The sequence below is a fragment of the Papio anubis genome, chromosome 1 (assembly GCF_008728515.1).
Source record: "Papio anubis isolate 15944 chromosome 1, Panubis1.0, whole genome shotgun sequence".
Taxonomy (NCBI): domain Eukaryota; kingdom Metazoa; phylum Chordata; class Mammalia; order Primates; family Cercopithecidae; genus Papio; species Papio anubis.
In genome coordinates, this window is record NC_044976.1 from 91,418,785 (window position 1) to 91,440,075 (window position 21,291).

At 43.6% G+C, this 21,291-nt stretch overlaps 1 protein-coding gene across 14 annotated transcripts in view; it reads right to left on the reverse strand.

The window, feature by feature from the left end:
- The window catches only part of EVI5 (ecotropic viral integration site 5), a 300,894-nt gene that overhangs the window by 258,697 nt on the left and 20,906 nt on the right, over positions 1 to 21,291 (reverse strand). For 8 of the 14 annotated variants that reach the window (XM_031650792.1, XM_031650789.1, XM_031650788.1 and 5 more), the window contains exon 1: positions 15,325 to 15,407. The exons of 1 other annotated variant lie outside the window; for it this stretch is intronic. In XM_031650792.1, the coding sequence (XP_031506652.1) occupies positions 15,325 to 15,375 (51 nt within the window). In that variant the 5' untranslated portion in view covers positions 15,376 to 15,407. Of the gene's footprint in view, positions 1 to 6,038; positions 6,443 to 6,634; positions 7,018 to 15,324; positions 15,410 to 21,291 lie in introns of those variants that run through there. 5 more of the 14 variants (XM_031650781.1, XM_031650780.1, XM_031650793.1 and 2 more) reach the window with 4 other exon arrangements.

A 21,291-nucleotide genomic window follows, 5' to 3' on the forward strand; every position in this document is an offset into this window, starting at 1 on the left:
AAAAGGAAGGTTTAAGAAAATTATTTTTAACATTCTCAGAGAGATAAGAACACATATGGCACCCATGAAACAAGAAGAGGTAGAGAAATAAATGACTGAGTAGAGGAGGCTGAGCCTACTGGCCTGCAAAAGGGAATACAATCAAGAAACAAGCTGAGGGAGTCTCTCTGAGCCTATTCTGGCTCAGGAGACTGCCGGATAAAGTGATATAAAAATTTTTTTTAATTTAAAAAATAAAAAGAAGCAAGCTGATTTGGCTAACTCACAGAATCCCGGAAAGGCTCAGGATCTAGGAGCCTAGGAGTTCCCAGGTATAGGGTCAGTGGTGGAAAGGCATGGGGTTAAAGAGAAAGTAAATAGTTTAACGTCTATGTAAGGTACAGTTGCACTCTACTCTAGGTTCCCTCCTCCACCACCATTCCTATCTCATAAATTCATTTCCTAGAAACACTGACCTGGTGATATGGTTTGGCTTTGTGTCCCCACCCAAATCTCACCTTAAATTGTAATAATCCCCACATGTCAAGGGCAGGACCAGGTGGAGATAACTGAATCACAAGGGCAATTTCCGCCACCCTGTTATCGTGATAGTGAGTGAGTTCTCACGAGATCTGATGGTTTTACAGGGGGCTTCACCCTTTGCTGGGCATTCATTCGCTCTCCTGTTCCCCTGTACAGAGGTGCCTTCCACCATGGTTGTAAGTTTCCTGAGGCCTCCCCAGCCATATGGCACTGTGAGTCAATTACACCTTTTTTCTTTATAAATTACCCAGTCTTGGGTATTCTTCATAGCAGCGTGAGAACAGACTAATACACCTGGTGAGACTCCAGACTCAAGAAAAGTAAAGTGAGGCTCAAGGCTGAAAGCCAAGGGGTTAAACAGAAGTGTGTTTGATGAAAAACAGCCCCTGCCCACAGCCCACTTCCTTTGTCCACCTCTCAGAACACTGGGAGCCAAGCCTAGACCCTCTTCCCCTCCCCTAGATTTGATTTAGATACCCCTCTGCATGCTGCCAAGCCAATTTCCATCATAGTACTTCTCCTAGTGGAAGATAATGATCTATTTTTTTAATTTCTACTATCCCCACTAGACTCTGAACTCCTTAAGGGCTGAAGCAGCATCTTAATCAGTTTTGTATCCCCAGAGCCTAACACAATGACTATCAATATACTAAATACCATATAAATCTTTAATTGGTCCAACATACTGGCGATACCATGTTAAAAAATAACACCATGCAAAACTTAGTTGGAAATACTAGAACACAGAAGGTGTACTTTGGATTAGGTGTGAATAAAGAGTAAAGATTTAGAATTTATTGATAAAATGATGTCTCGGATTAGTTTAAAATAATCCCAGTGCCACACCTCCCTCACCCTGCAAAAAAACCCAGATGTGTTTCTACATGCAGGTCACAAATGTTTTAAAATATGTTGCAATAACATCAAAACACATCAAATATCTAAGAATAAGTAACAAAAATGTGCAAGGCTTCTACACAGAAAACAACATTACCAAGAGAAATTCTTAAAAGACCTAGATACAGAGATATACCATGTTCATAAACTGACTCTCAATATTGAACCATCAATTATCTCCAAATTTATATATATTCAACTCCAATTCCAAAATTTGTGGAAATTGACAAACAGATTCTGAAAATTATATTAAAATGCTAAGAGCCAAGAACAGCCCAGAAAACCTTAAGGAACAAAGTTGGAGAGCTTATATTACCACATATCAAGGTTTATTATAAAGTTACATTAATACAGTGATATTAGTGCAAGGATAACAAATACACAAATAAAACAGAACAAAGTATCCAGAAACAGACCCACACTAATTTCATAAATTAGCTGACCATACTGTTATCTCAGTTATGAAAAAAAGTGCCACACAGTGGAGAGGACAAGGATGGTATTTGCAATAAATGGTACTGGATCAAACAGACGTCCATATAGTAAAAAGTGAAGGAAAAAAAAAAAAAGTAAATCTTTTTCAGCATCTTAATCAGTTTTGTATCCCCCAAAAAAAGGAAAAATTTTTTTTTTTTGAGATGGAGTCTCACTCTGTAATCCAGGCTAGAGTGCAATGGCACGATCTCAGCTCACTGTAACCTCCGCCTCCTGGGTTCAAGCGATTCTCCTGTGTCAGCCTCCTGAGTAGCTGGGATTACAGGCGTATGCCACCACGCCCAGCTAATTTTTTGTATGTTTAGTAGAGACAGGGTTTCATCATGTTGGCTAGGCTGGCCTCAAACTCCTGACCTCATGATCTGCCCACCTCGGCCTCCCAAAGTGCTGGGATTACAGGCATGAGCCACCACGCCCGACCTAAAAAAGGGATTCTTGACCCCTGCGATTCATCAAGAATTTACCGTAAATTATACACCTTAAATGCAAAAAGTAGGGGATGGGTACAGTGGCTCACACCTGTAATCCCAGCACTTTGGGAGGCCGAAGAGGGCAGATTGCTTGAGCCCAAGAGTTTGAGACCAGCCTGGGTAATATGTTGAAACCCTGTCTCTACAAAACATACAAAAATTAGCCAGGTGTGGTGGCATATGCCTGTAGTCGTAGTCACAGCTACTCAGGAGGCTGAGGTGGGAGGACTGCTTGAGCACAGGAGGTAGAGGTTGCAGTGTGCTGAGGTTGCACCACTGCACTTCAGACCCTATCTGAAAAAATATATTTTTTTTTCGCAAAAAGTAAAATAAAATTGTTATTAAGGCAACACAAAAAAATATGTTCATATTTTCAGGTTAGGCACTGACTTCTTAAACAGGACACAAAAAGCAGTAACCATAAAGGACAAGATTGATAAAGTATACTTTATTAAAATTAAGAATCTCAGGCTGGGCACAGTGGCTCATGCCTGTAATCCCAACACTTTAGGAGGCCGAGGCAGGTGTAGGTGTATGACTTGAGCTCAGGAGTTCAAGAACAGCCTATGCAACTTGGCAAAACCCCATTTCCACTAAAAATACAAAAATTAGCTGGGCAAGGTGGTGCTCACCTGTAGTTCCAGCCTAAAAAAAAAATTAGGCAGGAGGATTACCTGAGCCTTGGGAGATCAAGATTGCAGTGAGCCATGATCATGCCACTGTACTCAAACCTGGGCAACAGAGTGAGATCCTGTCTCAAAAAAAAAAAGAGCCAGGCACGCTGGCTCACACCTGTAATCCCAGCACTTGGGGAGTCTGACGCGGACGGATCATGAGGTTAAGAGTTCAAGACCATCCTGGCCAACATGGTGAAACCCTGTCTCTACTAAAAATACAAAAATTAGCGGGGCATGGTGGCACACACCTATAGTCCCAGCTACTCAGGAGGCTGAGGCAGGAGAATTGCTTGAACCCAAGAGGCAGAGGTTGCAGTGAGCCGAGATCGCGTCACTGCACTATAGCCCAGCAACAGAGTGAGACTCCATCTTACAACACACACACACACACACACACACACACACACACATTAAGAATCTCCAGGCATAGGCTGGGCGCAGTGGCTCACGCCTGTAATCCCAGCACTTTGGGACGCCGAGGTGGGCAGATCACGAGGTCAGGAGATCAAAACCATCCTGGGTAACACAGTGAAACCCTGTCTCTACTGAAAATACAAAAAAAAAAAAATTAGCCAGGCGTGGTGGCGGGATTCTATAGTCCCAGCTGCTCAGGAGACTGAGGCAGGAGAATGGCATGAACCTGGGAGGCGAGGCTTGCAGTGAGCTGAGATCGCGCCACTGCACTCCAGCCTGGGTGACAGGGCAAGACTCCGTCTTAAAAAAAAAAAAAAAAAATCTCCAGGCATGAAAAAAAACACCATTAAAAGACTGACAAGACAAAATACAGACGGAAAAAATAAAAATGCAATACATATATATCCTAGAAAGGACTCATATCCAGAATAAAGTATTACAAATCAAAGAAAAATAAGCATATCAATGAAAACTGGGCAAAAAGACTTAACAGGCACTTCACAAGAGGAAATATAAATGGTTGGCCAGGCGCGGTGGCTCAAGCCTGTAATCCTAGCACTTTGGGAGGCCGAGACGGGCGGATCACGAGGTCAGGAGATCGAGACCATCCTGGCTAACACAGTGAAACCCCGTCTCTACTAAAAAGTACAAAAAACTAGCCGGGCGAGGTGGCGAGCGCCTGTAGTCCCAGCTACTCGGGAGGCTGAGCCAGGAGAATGGCGTAAACCCGGGAGGCAGAGCTTGCAGTGAGCAGAGATCCGGCCACTGCACTCCAGCCTGGGTGACAGAGCGAGACTCCGTCTCAAAAAATAAAAAATAAAAAAAATAAATGGTCAACAAAAGATACTCAACCTCAGTACCAGGAAAATGCAACATGAAACCACACTGATATATTACTGTACCTCTACTAGACTAGCAAAAAAACATTTCAACTGACAAGCACCAGCAAGGATGTGGGGTAACCAGAACATTCCCTGCTAATTGGTACAACCACTTTGGGAAAATGTTCAACAATATCTAATACTAAAGTTTTATCATGCATATACCTCTAAAATCAACAATGCCACTCCTACGTACATACTCCAATCTAGTAATGTTCTATTTCTTGATCTTTGGTGGTTCACTTAGTAAAAATTCATCACAATGTTTTTTGTTTTTGTTTTTTTTTGAAAGACGGTCTCACTCTGCCATTCAGGCTGGAGTGCAGCGGCATGATCAAGGCTCACTGCAACCTCGACCTCTCTCGCTCTGGTGATCCTCCCACCTCAGCTTCCTGGGTAGCTCGGACTACCAGCATACACAACCACACACAGCTACTTTTTGTATTTTTAGTAGAAATAGGGTTTTGCCATATTGCCCAGGCTGGTCTCGAACCCCTGGGCTCAAGTGATCCACCTGCCTCTGCTTCCCAAAATGCTAGGATCACATGTGTGAGCCACCGCACCCGGACCACCTGCACATTTAGAATTGTGAACTTTTTCTCTATACTTCAATAACTTAGTTCTAAGATTTATTTAACACAAAGTTCTCAGAAATCTTAAAGTTATCATTTTAGAATAGAAAAAAAGAGCTTCTGGGTCACACCAGAAGTGCTCACGCCTGTAATCCCAGCACTTTGGGAGGCTGAGACGGGAGGATCATTTGAGGTCAGGGGTTCAAGACCAGCCTGACCAACATGGTGAAACCCCATCTCTACCAAAAATACAAAAAAAAAAAAAAAAATTAGCCGGGCGTGGTGATGTATGCCTGTAATCCCAGCTACTCGGGAGGCTGAGGCAGGAGAATATATCCAGCCTGGGCGACAGAGTGAGACTCAGCCTTTAAAAAAAAAAAAAAAAAAAAAGGAAGAAAAGAAAAGAAAAAGAAGGCCGGACACGGTGGCTCACACCTGTAATCCCAACCCTTTGGGAGGCCGAGGTGGGTGGAACACGAGGTCAAGAGATCAAGACCATACTGGCCAACATGGTGAAACCTCGTCTCTACTAAAAATACAAAAATTAGCTGGGCGTGGTGGCACGCGCCTGTAGTCCCAGCTACTCGGGAGGCTGAGGCAGGAGAATTGCTTAAACACAGGAGGTGGAGGTTGCAGTGAACCAAGGTCGCCACTGCACTCCAGTCTGGCGACAGAGTGAGACTCCGTCTCAAAAAAAAAAAAAAAAGAAAAAAGAGCTTCTGGTACACTGGTGAAATTCTACTAACAAAATTTTAATACAAAAAAAAGTTACTAACATATATCAGCTCTGAACAAAGATTAAAAACTACCAGCAGATCACTTCTCTTTAACTTCAGTAAGCACTGAAATTCATTCTTTCGGCAAAGAAAGGAGTTTATTATTCAACACTGTAACCCAAAGAAAAGATACCACTTCAAGAAAATACTTCTTTTCAAAAGCAGCTCTACCAGCAATAGACAGGAGGAAAGCGAGGAAACCATTCCAAAAGGCTTGATTAACTCTTGGGTGAAAGGACGCCAAATGAGATTATCTAAGAAGCCCCAAAGACAGACACAGGGAAATCAAAGCAACTCTTTGGAGTGCAAACACCAAACCCACAATCCAACCTACCGGATATCCTGAGGTTAATTTGAGGCTTGCCCCACAGTCACAAGGTGATTCAGGGATGGCTACAAACTCTCCTCAAGTGCATCCTGGACCTGGCACATCTGCCTTGCCCATCACCAGCCTGGAGACACGCCATGCGCAGAATCCCGGCGGCCAAATAAAGACGCCAACTTTGCAAGTCAGGGGCGCGAGCGCTCTCTCCCCTGAAGTCCCCAGAGGGAACCGACTTCTGGCCTCGAGGGTGGGGTGCAGGGTCAGTGTCCTCCACGGGATTTACGAGGACGTGCCCCCGAAGCTGCTCCGTCCCTCCACCGCCCTGGGACGCCACAGTTAGACCCGCCGACGAGTTTCTTCCCCAGTGCCCACGAGAAGGAGGGCTGCGACCTGCTGCGGCGGCGACAGGCGAGGAAGCGAGTGCAGGGAACTTAGGCCCTGGCGGGGCCGGGCGCGCCCGCCCCGCTCGCGCAGCAAAACTTGCGGCGCCCCCGCCCGCCGCGCCTCGGCCCAGCTGTACGCCAGCGGAACACGGACTCACCGCCCGCCCGGCCTCCCGGCCTCCCGGCCTCCCGGCCCGCCCGGCCTGGCGCGGCGCCCCTCACCTTGGAAACGTTGAGTAGACTTCGCCGTAAACATTAACTTCCCATCCAGCCGGCAGCCGCGCCGCCGCGTCTCAGCGCCTCGGCCCCGCTCCTGGCTCCACGGGTCGCCCGTCCCGCGTTCCCAAAAGCACCACGCTCACTCAGAAACTCAGGGCCGCCACGCGACCCTCACCTACCCCTCCCGGTACCACCGCTGTTGGAACCGCCACCAGCCCCTCGCCTGCCGGCCAGCTGGCTCCTCCGGGGTCCGGCCCGGCCGCGTCAGGGGAGCCCAAGGCGCAGGCGCAGCAGGGCCTTAAAGAGACCCGGCCGCCTCTACCGCAGAATGGGTTCGAGCAGGTTAGGGGCCGGGCGGGCCGGCAGAGAAAAGGAGAAGGCGAAGGGATTGGACGGAGTGCAGCAGGGGCGGGGAAATCCCTCTTTTCCCCTCCGCCTCTTTCAAAGCACCAGCCCTCAGCCCTGCAAGTCGCCGACTTCCCCCGCCACTTGAACCGCCCCTTCCATGTTAAAGCGGTGGAAGACACACCCCCTCGGGGGCCCGAAGCGACCCCGAGCTTAGGACTGCAGGCCTCGCGCTGCCGCACTGGCCCGGAGCCTGACTTCCAGGCCCTGGGCACGAGGTGCAGACGCGCAGGCTTCGGAAGGCAGCTTAGGGCACTCTGAAAAACAATAATCAACGTGTAAATGACACTTGTAATTGTAATGTACTCTTCCACATCTCTACGCACTGGGTTTATGCAGACTCCTGCAGGGGGCAGAACATGGGCACAAATATGTAAGATTCAGCCGGGCAGCCCTCCAGCATCAACGAATTCTTAGAAGGAAAATACTTCGTTTGGGACAGAAACAGCCTATTCTGGTCCAGGGAAAGCAGGCAAGAAAAATTTAAAAGGCAATACAGATACTTTCATTATACGTTTAGAAGTGACAGCCAGGCAGGCCGGGCGCGGTGGCTCACGCCTGTAATCCCAGCACTTTGGGAGGCCGAGACGGGCGGATCACGAGGGGTCAGGAGTTCGAGACCAATCTGGCCAACATGGTGAAAACACCGTTTCTACTAAAAATACAAAAAAAATAGCCTGGCATGGTGGCGTGCGCCTGTACTCCCAGCTACTCTGGAGGCTGAGGCAGGGGAATTGCTTGAACCACGGAGGTGGAGGTTGCAGTGAGCCGAGATTGCGCCACTGCACTCCAGCCTGGGCGACAGAATGATACTCTGTCCCAAAAAAAAAAGTGACAAAAATTGTAATAATTAGCAGCACAAGAAACTCCAAAATTATTGGTCTAGAAATTAGATATCCCTAGTTATTTTCTAATTTAAATTTATAAGACAGAATTCGCAGATGGGTTTCCACTGAACTAAGCATTTCAAAAAAAAAAAAAACAACTTTTTTTTCAACAACATTAGGAAATACCAAGAAATAGGAAGTAAAGCCATGCCCTCCACCCAGCTAAAAAGTTTGAAAATTTGAAATTTTATCTGAGGCAAATGTTTGCATAACTTTAGGTTGTGCCATTATTTAAAGAAATTTCAATTAACAGTTTTATTGCAACTGAATCCTTGTGTAAGAAAACTAAGACACATCCTTGATAATGTACCTCTCCCCTCTTATATTCCATCCGTCAGCAAATTCTATTGGTTTTTACCTTACAAATGGTCCTTGAATCTGTCCTCTCGTATCTCCTCCATCACCACCCTAGTCTAGGCTACCTTTACCTGGGGAGTGGGGGTGGAAGGATTACTGACCTAGTCTTCTTGTAGTTTACCCATATCCCTTTTATCCCCTCTCTAATCTCAACACAACAGCAAAGTGACTTTCTCAAAATACAGTGTGACCCTGTCACTTCCCAGCCTAAACCACTTAAACACCTTCCCATTCTCTTAGAAAAAACCCTCCTAACTAACCAAGCCCTGAATGGCCAGGTGCCTTGCCCACCTCTCCACCTCTTCTCACTGCTCAGACCAATTCCACCCTGCTCTCTGTGCTCCAGCCACACTGGCCTCTTTTATTGCCTATTTACCAGCTTCCTGGCCTCAACAGAGCATTTGCTCATGCTTTGCTCTGTGCCCGAAAAGTTCCCCCAGTCCTCATCCTTTGACAACGGCTCTAGTATCTCTAGTATCCACCTCTGAGAAGCACCTTCTGACCTCCCTACGGTGGTCTCTTACTCCTTTCACATCGCATGAAACTGTAATTGGGTGGTTATATTGGTGAATTTTTTACTATTAGCTCCGTAAGTCCAGGATTTGATTTTGTTTCATGGTTGTATTTTCATATTTGTTAGATATTTATTTGTTCAGTAAATGAAAATTATAGATGCTAGAACTTAAACTAAATTTGGCATAAAGTCAGAGAGAGGTAAAATGTCCCAATCTGACATTTGGAATCAGAATCCAAAAACTGGCCGGGCGCGGTGGCTCAAGCCTGTAATCCCAGCACTTTGGGAGGCCGAGGCGGGTGGATCACGAGGTCAGGAGATCGAGACTATCCTGGCTAACATGGTGAAACCCCGTCTCTGAAATACAAAAAGCTGGCGGGAAGTGGTGGTGAGCCTGTAGTCTCAGCTACTTGGGAGGCTGGCGGGGAGAATGGCGTGAACCGGAGGCGGGCTTACACAGTGAGCCGAGATCACTCCACTGCCTCCAGCCTGGGAGACACAGCAAGACTCCGTCTCAAAAAAAAAAAAAAAAAAAAGAATCCAAAAACTTCAGTTATGTTAAAATTGATTGGCAGGCTGTGATGCTCAAGCCTGTAATCCACTGGGAGAGCCGAGACAGAGGCCAGGATCCACGGAGTCAGGAGATGGGGAGAACCATCCTGGCTAACTTTCTGGTGAAACCCCGTCTCTACTAAAAATACAAAAAACTAGCTGGGCGAGGTGGTGAGCCTGTAGTCCCAGCTACTCAGGAGGCTGAGGCAGGAGAATGCGTGAACCCGGGAGGAGCTTGCAGTGAGCTGAGATTGGCTACTGCACTCCAACCCTGAAGGCGACAAATGAGACTCCATCTCAAAAAAAAAAAAAAATTGATTTTATATCATTTTAGCTGGGTTGTCACAAGATTCTTTGGGTAACCTTTAAAACAGTTCTCAAAGAGCCTTTTTGTAAGCACCTGAATTAATAATGGTAAGACATGGGATGGCCCACATTAAACTAATAACATTGTTTGCTTCAAGAGAGGACAACTGAGCCAAGCACAGTGGCTCACGCCTATAATCTAAGCACTTTGGAAGGCTGAGGCCAGCGGATCATTTAAGATCAGGAGTTCAAGACTAGCCTGAGCGACATGGCAAAACCCCATCTTTACAAAAAATACAAAAAAAGTGTAGACAGGTGTGATGGCAGGCACCTGTAGTCCTGCTACTTGGGAGCCGAGGTGAGCCTGGAAGGGTGAGGCTGCAGTGAGCCATGATCGTGCCACTGCACTCCAGCCTGGGCGGCAGAGAAAGATCTTGTCTCAAAACGAGAGAGAGAGAGAGGAAGACTGGGTGACTGGTGGGTACCCGTGGGAAGGAGATTTTTACTGCATGCCCAAAAGGTTTAAAATTGTACCTTTTTTATCTTAAAGTGTGTGAATTATCTATGTGAAGATAAATAAATGACACAAAGTATGTGAATTATCTATGTGAAGATAAATGACACAAAAGAGTGTCATACTGTTCCATTTATTTGAAATTCTAGAAAAGACAAAATTAATCTGTGGTGAAAAAAATCATAACAGTGGTTCCCTGTGGCAGGGAATTGACTGGGATGGTACATGAGTGAAATTTCTGGGTGGTAAAAATGGTCTCTATCTTGATAGGGATGTGAGTTACATAAGTATATTCACTTATCAAAAAATATGCAGGTAACATTTCAGTGAATGTAAATTTTACCTTAAAAACTATAAAAAATAGTGGCCGGGTGCAGTGACTCACACCTGTAATCCTAGCATTTTGGGAGGCCGAGGCAGGTGGATTGCCTGAGCTGAAGAGTTCAAGACCAGCTTGGGCAACACGGTGAAACCCCATCTCTACTAAAATACAAAAAAAAAAAAAAAAAAATTAGCCGGGCATGGTGGTGTGTGCCTGTAATCTCAGCTACTCGGGAGGCTGAGACAGGAGAATCACTTGAATCCGGGAGGTGGAGGTTGCAGTGAGCCGAGATCACACCATTGCACTCCAGCCTGGGCGACAGAGTGAGAGACTCCATTTCAAAAAAAAAAAAGTAGGCCAGGCCTGATGGCTCATGCCTGTAATCCCAGCACTTTGGAAGGCCGAGGCAATGGATCTCAAGGTCAGGAGTTCAAGACCAACCTGGCCAACATGGTGAAACCCTATCTCTACTAAAAATACAAAAAAATTATCTAGGCATGGTGGTGGAGGCCTGTAATCTCATCTTCTCAGGAGGCTGAGATAGAGAATTGGTTGAACCCGGGAGGTGGAGCTTGCAGTGAGCTGAGATCGTGCCACTACACTCCAGCCTGGGCAACAGAGCAAGACTCTGTCGCAACAGCAACAACAACAAACAAAACCATAAAAATTAAATAAACTTTTAAAATCTAATAGCTAACACCTGGTCGAGCACTCAACATGTATGGGTATTAGCTAAGGCTATACATACACTATTTCGTTTAATCCTCAGACTGCCCTCATGGGGTAGGTATTATTATCATAACCCCCTTGCATATGAAGAAGCTGAAATTTAGTAAACATTAAATAACTTGCCTCAATCTATACCCCTGGAAAGTGGTGGCAGAGCTTTGAACACAGTCAGTTGAACGCCAGAAGTGGTTAAACATTAGGCCCTATAGCACTTCTCTGAAATTGTAATATTTTGATTTATATATATTACTCATCTACTAGATTAAGAGCTTCATGATGATTGAAATCATATTTTGTCTTTTTGTTTGTTTGAGGTTTGTGGTTTTGTTTTATTTTATTATTTTAAAAGACTGGGTCTCATTATGTTGCTCAGGCTGAACTTGGACTCCTGAATTCAAGCCATCCTCCTGCCTCAGCTTCTTGAGTAGCTGGGACTACAGTCACACACCATCACACCCCATATTTTTGTCTTAAGCTTCTCAGTAGTCCTAGCACTTTGCGCAGTAGCTGTTCAAGGTATTTTGAATAAATGATTAAAAATAAGCCTGGTGTTGATTTTATTGTTACAATTTATATTTACATATGTAATATTCATATCATATGCTTTTATATATTCGTATGTGTGTATATATATAATTTATACCAGCTTAGCACTGTTGTGCTTAAGTGCCTGAGATGTATCTCAAATGCATAGGCCGGAGGAGAGAAGCTTGTGTCATTAGCTCTGACCCCCGAGCACTAACCCTGATTTACCCCTTTCTTTCACTTGCCTGAGCACATCAATTTATTTGGTGAAAGAGCTTACACTTTAACATCTCACTGAAATAGCTCATTCTAACCGAAGAAAGAGCTAATTCTGACCTCCCACGAGTGCTTGAGCATTTGCGTAAGTGAAATTCCACTGTGTGAATTTCACCCAACACCACCTCTGCTCCAGCTCCTGCCACTCTACTGCTCATACCCTGGAACTCCACATGTGGAGTAGAAGACTGAGGATGCAGGGAGGATGCAGGGTGCAGTGGGCAGTAGCACCCTCCTCAGATAGCTTTTCTTTTTTTTTTTCCTCTCGCTCCGTCGCCCAGGCTGGAGTGCAGTGGTGCGACCTCCATTCACTGCAAGCTCCACCTTCCGGGTTTACGCCATTCTCCCGCCTTGGCCTCCCGAGCAGCTGGGACTACAGGCGCCTGCCACCATGCCCGGCTAATTTTTTGTATTTTTAGTATAAACGGGGTTTCACCATGTTAGCCAGGACGGTCTCAATCTCCTGACCTCGTGATCCACCCACCTCGGCCTCCCAAAGTGCTAGGATTACAGGCGTGAGCCACTGCACCCGGCCCTCAGATAGTTTTATTTGCGGTAAACTCAGTGAGCAATTAAAAGTTTTCTATGTTCTAATACTGTACACCCTTAGCATTGATTTGGGTCACTGTCTGGGAGGGGAACCCCTCTAAACCTGGCAAGGGTTAAACCCTGGAACACCATGCTCTAAACTGCCAAAGGTGTTTAAGTCAGTCATGTTAGCTCCATTGTTCATAGAAAGGAAATGCAAGGGAGATACTCCTCTGAATGGTAAAAACAACCCAAGGTACAAAGAAGGAACTCACCAGAGAAGTCAGACCCACTGGTGAGCAATATTCCTCCTTCACCCTGGGCGCTTGTATTTGGGAGCTTTTTTAGATAACCAGACCATCTCAGTTACATTCTAGGATTGCACTAACACAGCAACCACTAGAGACACTGGCAGCATGTGACTATTTACATTTAAACTTAAATTAAGCCAGGCATGGTGGCTCATGCCTGTAATCCCAGCACTTTGGGAGGCCAAGACAGGAGGATCGCTTGAGGCCAAGAGTTTGAGGCCAGCCTGAGCAACATAGTCAGACCCCATCTCTACAAAAATAAAAATTAAAAACTTAGCCAGGTGTATTGGCACAACTGTAGCTATTCTGGAGACTGAAGTGGGAGGGTCACTTGAGCCAGGAGGTGGAGGTTGCAGTGAGTTAAGATCATGCCCCTGCATTCCAGCACTCCAGCCTGTGTGCCAGAGCGAGTCCCTGTCTCAAAAATAAATAAATTAAAAGTTCAGTTTCATAGTCACACTCACATACTTCAAGCACTCAGTAATAGCACATGTGGCTAGTGGCTACTGTCTGACAGTACAAATATAGAACATTTCCACTCATCAGAAAGTCCTATTGGTAGCACTATTAAAGAAAAAGGAGACATAACACTCCATTTCAACTCCTACTGATGTTCAAAACTGTTTTGTTGTTTTGTTTTGTTTTTTAAATGAAGGTTCACAATGAAATAGTGACAGCCTATCTTACTAGGCTCGTTACTTTCTACAATATGAATCTGAAAGGTACTCAAATAAAAAGCTATAGCCTCCATGCACTGGAGTTATAAGAATAGCTTTAACTTAGCAGGGCATGGTGGCATGCACCTGTAGTCCCAGCTACTAGGGAGGCTGAGGTGGAAAGATCACTTGAGCCCAGGAGGTGGAGGTTGCAGTGAGCTGACATCACGCCACTGCACTGCACCGCACCCTGGGCAATAGAGCAAGATCCTGTCTCAAAAAAAAAAAAAAAAAGAATAGCTTTAACCTCACCACTTTAACACTTTACCTCCACCATATTCATTCTTTAGAAGACCCTGACATCATCTTAGGAGAGAACATTATTAAGAGACACACAATTCTCTTTATCTCTTGATACTTGTGCACAGGTAGAGACTAGATCTGCCATGATTATGGGAAAGAACAAGCTCTCTGGCCGTATAGCTCAGACATCACTTCTATATGTGATCCTACACATTAACACAGTCAGCCCAAAAAACTTTTGAAATTGAGCCACCAGAATGGGACATCAATAGTGTGCCAGTTCCTACCCACCAAAAGGAGAAATTCATTCATTTCTTGACTTTCCAAAATACTTGTTTTAAAGCAAGATAAATTTTGGTGGAACTAGAGTTAGTAATTCCACTTAAACTATCCAATTATCTGGGAACTAGTAACTTCTACATTAATACAAGTGACTAGACTGTGACCTAAAATTTCAAGTGTTCTTGCCAAAAATGTGATCAACCCCTTTGAGCTCTTCGAGCTCCAATCTTCTCATTCATAAACTGGAGATAATAATATCTACTTAAGCACTGAAGTGACAGTTAAATGGAATAATATATACCATGTGTATAACAAGTATTCAAAAATAGTAGCTATTGTAATTACTATTTTCCAAACCCACAAAGTACCAATGTGCAAAAACAAAAAGACGAATAAAAAAGACTGAATTTGAAGAATTCTGATTTTGACACCTGCTAATAGTCTGGCTTTTAACTCTGTAAGCTTCAGTCTCTTCATCAAGCAAATAAAAATAAGAGTCCCAATCATAGATGCGACATGAGATGTGTTTTTATTCCATGTGAAATTGTCTAATTAAAGCCAGGTACAAACATTAGCTAATGTTAATTAGCAGTCTCTCCCACCTCCACCAAAAAAAAAAAAAAAAAAAGGATGAAGTGAGGAAACTATTTTAGAAACATGACACTTTACAGGAAAATTAATGTAGCTTTTATTATGAACTGTGTTCCCAAACACGACGGGAGGCAACACTTCTGAAATCATTATTGAGAGACCATGCAACCATCAACATTGTCACCAAATAGAGTTTGTGAACAAATGCTATGGTAACCAGTCATTTTCTTCTTCTCCATATGAGAAATTTGAAGCCCATACAGACACGCTAGGTCTCCTCTGTGAATGTATATTCAAAGAAACATAAACAGCAGCCAATTACTGCTAGGAGAGAATTGCGACAAGTGTTGAATTACAAAAAGCCAATTACTAAAATACCTTTCTTGCAGGTGTGGAATTAAACCTAACACTTAAACCTAACACTTCATAAATTTTGTTCATCACTCGAATGGCTGCAATACAATGAGATAACAGTCTTAAAATAAAACTGAAGAAATGTTAACAAGCTGTTCCTGTGTTTTGAAGATTAAGCGAAATATATAAATCCTAACTCAATAACAAATTACTTTCTGTTACAGCAGTTATAAATTTTTATAAATTTTAATATAAAATCAAACATTGTTTTACACATTTACCTGTTTCCCACTAGGGTTTCTAAAGGCAGCAGTCATTTTGGTGGTAACCATGATAAGCAGAGAATACAGGGAGACTGGGGATTTGAATTGAATTTATAGCTGACTCATAGGGAGTGTTAACGACATTGCCACTGGGATCCACCCATTTAACACCCTTTCAGTTCCACCTTATACACTTGTTAGGTAGTAGGGAGCTGGGAATGTGGAGGACTAGGAATGCTGAAACCAAAGCTTTTTTGTCTTAGGTATGCTAATTGATTTTGGTTTTTCATTCCTTCTTTCCTTCTTTTCTCCCCTCCCTCCCTCCCTCTCTCCCTTCCTTCCTTCCTCCCTCCCTCCCTCCCTTCCTTCCCTCTTCCATCTTCCTTCTTCTGTCCCTCCTTCCTTCCTTCTATGACTTGATTTATCTCAGAATGACGTTATAATTGTTATTGTGTTTGAGTGCTGATGCTGAGGCATTGGTTAGAAACTTCTATAATTAGGTGTTTTCTGACACAAGACAAAATTATTAATTTGGTAGAACTTTCCTCTTTGGCTTTTTTTTTTTTTTTTTTTTCACTCGTTACCTGAGGTTTTGGAATTCTGCAGGCTATATTGTGTTCTATTAATGGATGTTGCAGTTGTGTTACTCAGGGGCTATTGAGAGTTTACTATGCAATACAGAAGCAAGTAATATACCTCACAAGTGATATACCTTGTGAAAGCTACCTAAATAGAGAGAAAGCCACTTCTTCAATTCTTTTCTAGGAGATCTGATATATTGGTTTTAAAGGATTACCTCTCTCATGATGGCTTCCATTTTGTTTTGTTTTTTAAAGACAGGGTCTCGCTATGTTCCCCAGGCTGGCCTTGAACTCCTGGGCTCCAGTGACCCTCCTGCCTCAGCCTCCTGAGTGGCTGGGACTATAGGTGAATACCCCCATGTTGCTGATGGCTTATGCTTTTAAAGCACTTACCATAGCTGGGCACTGTGGAAGCGCTTTTCATCTATCATCTCACTTAATCTTTATCATAATCCTATTGTTATCCCCATTTACAAGTGAATCCCCAAGCCAGTCACTAAGAATGCTGAATTTATTTGCTCCTTCATTTATTCACAAATATATTAAAGATAATCAACTATGTCAACTACTTTCCTAAGAGCAAGGACAGTAACTAACATTTTCAGCTCCTACAACATGTCAAAAATAATGTTATGTGCTTCCACATGAGGTAACTATTATTTGGCCCATTTAAAATACAGGGAAGCTATGCCTGGTCCAAAGTCAGATCGTTAGTGAAAGAAAAAGCAAAAATGCAAGCATGAGTCTCTCTTGACTACAAAACCTGTATCATTTGGAGTTACAAAAATGTGGTACCTGTGTTCACACTCTAGTGTAAGAATGTGTAGTATAGTATAGAAGACAAACATATGAACAAGTAAATGAACAATAACATTATATGTTCTGTTGTACCAAGATATAATATGGTGGGAACATATAGAAAGGGGAGTACCTATGACTGAGTTGTACTATTTTTATTGTCCATACCCCCTTCCATCTTTTTCCATTAACAGGTATAGATGCCTGACTCAAATGAAGCCAGTCACATTACCTTAACTGCCTGATCATACTGATTGATTCAAGGGGTCAGGCCTGGGAGAATCCTACCCTGGGGTTTTTCAAACCAGAGCTGGAAAAGTAAAAGCCCTTTGCCCTCTCGTTATGAAGCTGTAAGGATGAAACTCTAAGGAGATCCTGGCTATACTCAGAGAAGCTAAATGAGATGGAGAACATCCTGAGGATATTAAAATCCCTGGTTCCAGTAATCCTGCCTTTCCTAAGCCTTTGCTGTTCTAATCTTTCTTTAATGCTGTGACCACCCCCATAACCTTCAAAGGAAGGAGAGAAGGAGGAAGGGAAGGAGAGAAGGAGGAAGGGAAGGAGAGAAGGAGGAAGGGAAAAGGAAAGAAGGAAGGACTCGTGTACTCATCAAACATTTTTTTGAACATATCATACCAGACATTGTTCTAGGCACTGGAAATAGACACATGTGGTAGCCATTCTCTGATTTGACCATGAATGATCCTTGCTTTTGACCCAATGATCCTCTTTGCCTGTTATTCATTTATGTATCCATATGTAATCCCTCCTACATCGAATAAGGCTTGTCTGTGGGACCAATAAAATATGGCAAAAGTTACCAATTATGGCTGGGCATGGTGGCTCATGCCTGTAATCTCAGCACTTTGGGAGGCCAAGGCAGGAGGATCACCTGAGGTCAGGAGTTTGAGACCAGCCTGACCAACATGGTGAAACCCCATCTCTACTAAAAATACAAAAATTAGCCAGGCCTAGTGGTGTGCACCCGTAGTCTCAGCTACTTGGGAGGATGAGACAGGATAATTGCTTGCACCCGGGAGATGGAGGTTGCAGTGAGCCAAGATCACGCCACTGAACTCCACCCTGGGTGACAGAGGCAAGACTCTGTCTCCAAAAAAAAAAAAAAAAAAATGACCAATTATAACCTCTGATACTAGGTCATTGCAGTTTTTGCCTTGTTTTCTTAAATCGCATGCTTTAGGGGAAGCCAGCCACCATGTGTGAACAGCTCTGTGAAGGAAAAAGAACTAAGGCCTCCCATTAACATTCAGGACCAACTTGACAGCCATGCCAATGAGCCACCTCAAAAGCAAATCCTTCAGCCCCAGTCAAGCCTTCAGATTACTCCAGTACCAGCTCACATCAGACTGAATCTCATGAAAAACCAAAAGCCAGAACCAGTCAGCAAGCTGCTGCTGAATTCCTATTATATAGAAACTGTGAGTGCACCATTGCACTCCAGCCTAGGCAACAGAGTGAGACCCTGTCTCAAATTTAAAAAGGGTGGGAGTAGCAAAGGACTTGAACATTTCTCCAAAGAAGATATGCAATGAGCACATGAAAACATGCACCACGTTATTAATGATTAGGGACATGCAAATCAAAACCAAATGATACACCACTTCACACTTACTAGAATGCTATTATGAAAAAAGCAGAAAATTACAAATGTTGGTGAGATGTGGAGAAATGTAAACCCTTGTGTATTGCTGGTGGGAATGTAAACTGATACAGCCACTGTGGAAAACAGTTTGGCAGTTCCTCAAGTTAAAAATAGAATTACCATATGATTCAGTAATTCCACTCCAAGCCAAAAGAATTTAAAACAGGAGCTCAAATGGATACTTCTTCACCAATATTCACAGCAGCACTATTTACAATAGCCAAAAGGGGGAAAAAAACCCAAATGTCTATCAAAAACTAAATGAATAAAGAAAATGTGATACATCGAGGTCAGGAGTTCGAAACCAGCCTGGCCAACACAGTGAAATCCTGTCTCTACTAAAAATACAAAAAAATTAGCCAGGCATGGTGGCAGGCACCTGTAATCCCAGCTACTTGGGAGGCTGAGGCAGGAGAATCGCTTGATCCCGGGAGGTGGAGGTTGCAGTGAGCCAAGATTGTACAACTGCACTCCTGGCTGGGTGACAGAGCTAGACTCAGTCTCAAAAAAAAAAAAAAAAGAAAAGAAAATGTGGTATGATGAAATATATTATTCAGGCATACAGAGGAATGAAGTTCTGCTACATGCTATAACATGAATGAGCCTTGAAAGCATTATGGCAAGTGAAATAAATTCATCATGAAAGGACAAATACTGTATTATTCCACTTATATGAGGTATCTAGAGTAGTCAAATTCATAAAGACAGAAAGTAAAATGGTGATTACTAAGGTCTGGGAGAACAGGGAATGAGGAGTTATTGCTTAATAGTTTCTGGTGGGGCAATAAAAGGGTTTTGGAACTAAGTAGTTGATGATGGTTATCAATACTGTAAATGTACTTAATGCCACTGGATTATACACCTAAATATGGTTAAATCAGCAAACTTCAGGTTATATGTATTTTTCCATAAAATATACATTAAAAATATATCTATGCACAAAATATACATAAAAAAAGAGAACAGCTTCTGGGAATTTAGAAAATTTTCTTGGAAAAGAAAAATAAACAGAAAAAGAATCTTGATTTGACTTCGTCAAAATAATAAGTTGAACACATTAATAAATGTATATATAATATATATGATATGAGATGGTATAAGTGAAGGAGAAAGGGAGTGTGAAGAAATGTTATTACAAATTTATTTTATTTTATTTTATTTTTTATTGAAACAGGATCTGACTCTGTTGCCCAAGGTGGAATGAGATCAGAGCTCACTGCAGCCTCGACCTCCTGGGTTCAAGCGATCCTCCCACCTCAGCCTCCCGAGTATCTGAGACTACAGGCACATGCCACCATACCCAGCTAACTTTTTGTTTGTTTGGGTTTTTTTGTGTTGTTGTTGTTTTGTTGTTGTTGTTTGTTTGGTAGAGACAGGGTTTCACCATGTTGCCCAGGATGGTCTAGGACTCCTGAGCTCAAGTGATCCAACTGCCTCAGCCTCCCAAAGTGCTGAGATTACAAGCAAGAGCCACTGCACCTGGTGGTTACTATAATTTTAAACAGGACAGTCAGGGAAGACCTCACAAAGTAGGTGGTGGGGCTGGGCACAGTGGCTCACACTTGTAATCCCAGCACTTTAGGAGGGCGAGGCAGGTGAATTGCTTGAGCTCATGATACTCGAGACCAGCCTGGGCATTTTGGCAAAACCTCGTCTCTACAAAAAATACAAAAATTGCTGGGTGTGGTGGTGCACGCCTGTAATCTCAGCTACTTGGGAGGCTGAGATGGGAGGATGGTTTGAGCTCGGGAGGTGGAGGTTGCAGTGAACTGAGATTGCGCCAATGCACTCATCTGGGTGATAGAGCCAGACCTTATCTCAAAAAAAAAAAAAAAAAAAAGGTGGGCTGGGCGCGGTGTCTCATGCCTGTAATCCCAGCACTTTGGGAGGCCGAGGTGGGTGGATCACGAGGTCAGGAGTTTGAGACCAGCCTGGCGAACATGATGAAACCCATCTCTACTAAAAAAAAAAATACAAAAAATTAGCCAGGTGTGGTGGCGGGGGCCTGTAATACCAGCTAATTGGGAGGCTGAGGCAAGAGAATTGCTTGAAATTGGAAGGCAGAGGTTGCAGTGGAGCCGATATCGCACCACTGCACTCCAGCTGGGCAACAAGAGCAAAACTCTCTCAAAAAAAAAAAAAAGATGACGGTGGGCAAGCAAGCCATATCTTGAGAAGAGCATTCTAAACAGAGAGAACAGCAAGTACAAAGGCTTTGAGGCAGAAATGCGCTGGGCATATTCAAGGAACAACAAGGAGACCAGTGGTGTGGTTAGAATGAAGTAAGCAAGATAAATAGTACCATATGAAATCAGAGAGAACACAGAATCGGATTACATAGAAGGCCCTATAGGCCTTTTCAGGACTTTGGTTTTTATTCTAAATTGGATGGATAAGCAAAGTGACATCTGACTCCTGTAGGGGGTGTGTGTGTGCGTGTGTTTTAAGAGACAGAGTCTTGCTATGTTGCCCGGGCTGGAGTGCAGCAGCTCTTTACAGATGCAATCAAAGTACACTGCAACCTCCCAAGTAGCTGAGATTACAGGTGCATGCAGCTGTGCCCAGCTTTCTGACTCATGTTTTATGTTTGAAATCATTGGCTGCTGTGAAGTAAATTCTCTAGGGGGTGGGAGTATAAACCTGGAGACCAGTTGGAAGATACTGAGAGATGATGATTGCTTGAACTATGGTGGAAAGTGCAAATGATGAGAAGTGATTAAATTTGGATATATTTTCAGCCAACATGATTTTTCCTTCGGATTGGCTATGAGATAAGAGAGAAAGCAAGGTTAACTTTGAGATTTGGGGCTTGGGCAACTTGAAGAATGGAGTTGCCATTTACAGAGACTGGGAAGACAGAGGGAGAAGCAGGTTGAAAGGTTGGGTTGGGTTTCTGTCATATGCAATCAAGAGTCCTGACCAGCCTGGGCAACATAGTAAGAC